Source organism: Loa loa (genome assembly GCF_000183805.2).
Source record: "Loa loa unplaced genomic scaffold supercont3.316, whole genome shotgun sequence".
In the NCBI taxonomy this organism is placed as follows: domain Eukaryota; kingdom Metazoa; phylum Nematoda; class Chromadorea; order Rhabditida; family Onchocercidae; genus Loa; species Loa loa.
The window spans coordinates 74551-78047 of NW_018108496.1; the positions used below are offsets into that span (position 1 = coordinate 74551).

Genomic DNA, 3497 nt, shown 5'->3' on the forward strand with positions numbered 1-3497 from the left:
GTGGATTTGTGCTTTTGCACTTATCTTTTCCTGTATCTCATTGGACGGAAAACATATTTTCAATAATTAAGAAAAATAATGATAACTATTTATTGACAAGTTAAATACTTGAGTGATTCATCAATTGCAAAGGTAAATAATTGTGATCAGTATCTATGATCATACTGTGATATGACCGTTACCATTAGTCAATAAGGGGAAAAAAATCACCACTGGGTTAATTAGATTTGCTCATGGATTGTTTTCTCAAAAAAAGAAAAAAAAAAGCAAAAATATTCCTCAATTTAGTATGAGAATTTAGATTATTGATATCTAATAAACTGATTAGATATCAAGCAGTGTTATCAATGAAAGTGTACAACAATCGGTTACGATAACTGTAGTCTTTATTCCTGTGAATATCATCAGTGATACTATAATGACTCACCCATCCTATTGGCAGTAAATAGAATAGCTAATATCTATAGGAACGAATTATATATGTTGACCTTTGACGGCTTCACGTGACTCTACTTTATGAGTACGTTTATAATGGAGTTGTAACAATGTAACACAAAAGCCACTCTTATTCACTGGCTCTTCTCACCGATCTCGTCTCTCGCCTCTCTACACATCATGCAAAATCTTATCAATCTTTGTCTTTCTCTTAAAATTTCCTTTCCGTTTTTTTGTTAATAATCTCACCCCACAATAATAGTGTTATTTAATAAATCTTCTATTAGCACTCAAATACTACGCTAATTTATCAATCCCATTAATTGCTGCTACATCTCAAACAAATGTGCTATTTTCGACTGTTTTGTCTATTTCCCAGGAATATCTCTTCTAATCCATTAGTCTTTGGATATCTCTCCAAACTGTACTACTCCCCATCCATCGCAAGAACAAACAGTGGACAATGGTCATAACGCTGGTGATTATTGACGAGAAACCGAAACTGAAGTCGGCTGAAATTGAAACTTCAGCTTTGTGATAATTTCACTTCTCCCCTCTATCTTCCTGTCATTCTTCCTCTCCTCCTCTCTCCCTATACATACCATGCACTTTCATCTTTCTTTATCTTTCTCTTCCCGCACCCACACTTTTCATCATACACTCCATTCAACGAATAGGTATTCAACGGATGTGTTAGGCAGAGGCGGGGGGAGACAGACGGACGGGACGGGGGAATGACGGGGGAGCAGTGTGCAATAGAAGTGGTCGCTCGAAGTATTACTGGTACTATTCGTATCCGACCATTATTCGTCAATATTGGTGGTGTTTATCGATTGAATGTTAATTTGAGGTTGTGTTATGTGGTTTATCCCGCTGCTGCTCTCAGTGAAATATACCGCGGTGTTAGCATGAATGACGCAAGAACTTTTCATTTACAATTTAGTTGAGGAAGCGGGTAAAAGTTTTTACAATTTTTATGGGACTTCAGAGGTAAACTTTTGCGTCCTTTCAGTGCAATCTGATAAAATCAGCTCATCCCTTAACTTAGCCATACATTTATTAGATCTCATTGATATACAACATATGGGAAACTTACTTTTATCATATTGTAGCGACCAATGGCAGTCAACTAAAAAATTTTAATTAAAAGTGGAACTTATGGGTCAGTAGGCGGATATGTTAAACAGTGTATAAAGATGGATAAATGATGTTAAAATACTATAGCGGCTAACTTAACACATTGCCAATTGGTAGATACAGTTTATCTTTATTTATAAGGAACTGAATATATTAAGCATGTGTAACGGGTGAATTTTTGAGATTTTTTCACTTCCTACTTGCTACTATAAGTGGCTGCTGAAGCATTCGCTTATTGTGTTCTTTGAAGTTTCCTTCTCTACATGATAATTTTTCAGGATGCAGAGATTTCAAATATCAAAAAAGCTTACCACCAATTGAAGATGGAATGGCATTCAGATTAAATAATTCAGATGGAAAAGCAGAAGACCAGTTCAGAAAAATTTCATTTTCATTCTGTTTCAGCATATATTTCATGTTTCATTTTTTCAATTCTTTAATTATATAACCTAAACGAATATTTTCTGCGGATAGATTTTCTTTCTTGTTCGCTGCCATTTACGAGGTTTTGAAATCGCATAGTTTAACGAAGAATACGAATATTTTAGAAAACGGTCTTTCCGACTGGCGACGGCTTGTTTTTTACACCAGCAGACTTTTTCTACATTTGTCAAAAGCCATTCCGGAGACCTCGCGCGGTATACATTCTTTTTCAGGTAACTTTTTATGAAGGGTTATTTAAACAGTCATACTTTTGTTCTACTTTGCAGTCAAGTTCTGAGGATTGTTATAACATTAATTAGCTAAATGTTCAGTTTGTCATCCATCCCAGCTGGATAATATCTTTGGTTTTTTTCAAACGTGCTCGAAAATTATCTGGTTTGAAGGAGCGGTCATACATATTAATATATTCGACTGGTCATTATTTTATGTTATGGGGTGCTTACATAGATAAGCATTGCCCGTTGTGTAGGTACAATGATATCATTGTTCATTATGTAGATACTGAGACGTTTTCATGTTATGCTGTCCATTGTTAGCTTATATCTTTTTATTGCTTTAATTTTACAAGATTTTGTCCCCTGTCTGTTGAGTATTGTGAAATTTTATTTGAACATAGCTTTAATTTCGGTAATCCGACAGAAAATTTGCATTATGACTTTCGGAGTTTTTCCGACAGCACACGATTACAGGGAAAAGGATGGCGAACTGCGTTAAAGTAGTAGATGATCATTTGTCAGGGGATTTTGGTGATCAAGATAGGGTAATTTGCTTGAGTCTTGTAAATGCTATTGTTACACTATAGATACTACAATGATATATGATGGACAATAAAAGCATTCACCAGTTCCCACAAATCAAACACAATGCTACCTTCTCATACCTCTGGAAACAGTTTTCACAAATTTCTGCTACTGTTATTACCTCTTAATCACCGCTTCTGTTATCTGAATAACGGGAATGAGGATGCCATGATAGGGTGATTCTGTCGGACTGAATACATTTGTCGTGAAAACGAAACCTAAAATAAATTCATTCACATTGTAAATTAATGCTAATGATACTATGAATCACTTTTAACATATTTACATTCCTTAAAATTGTTTCCCACACTCTTTTGTTGTTATCTTATCTAACCAATTTGCATTTTTATGTTTGAACCCTTAATTTCCCATGTCAATCGTTCTGTTTAATCTTGTTATAATGCTTGTACCATATCCGGTGTGTTTCCGATACTTGAATTCTTCATGTAAACCACTCCCATTTCTTAACATATATAATCTCGGTCCCAAATCCGGGGAGGCTTTTTGCTGCTCTCCTCTTCGAAGGTTATCAGCTTCTTCTTCTGTTTATTCTTTGCTTCTACGGACATTGGCGGATTTTTATCAATCTCTTATCACGATAAAGATTAATATCCCTTACCGTTGCGTATTCACAAGACAAATCGACCTCCGAACAAACGCTTTCGCACTAAGCGCTTCATT

At 35.2% G+C, this 3497-nt stretch overlaps 1 protein-coding gene across 1 annotated transcript; it reads left to right on the forward strand.

Annotated features, from left to right (window-relative positions):
* Positions 1–1169: 1169 nt before the first annotated feature.
* On the forward strand, positions 1170–1871 carry LOAG_07885 (hypothetical protein; the record flags this gene model as incomplete). Its single annotated transcript, XM_020447556.1, has 2 exons — positions 1170–1425; positions 1851–1871. One exon carries the CDS (start codon positions 1170–1172, stop codon positions 1380–1382), a length of 213 nt encoding a protein of 70 aa, XP_020302226.1. The 3' UTR covers positions 1383–1425; positions 1851–1871.
* Positions 1872–3497: the final 1626 nt, after the last annotated feature.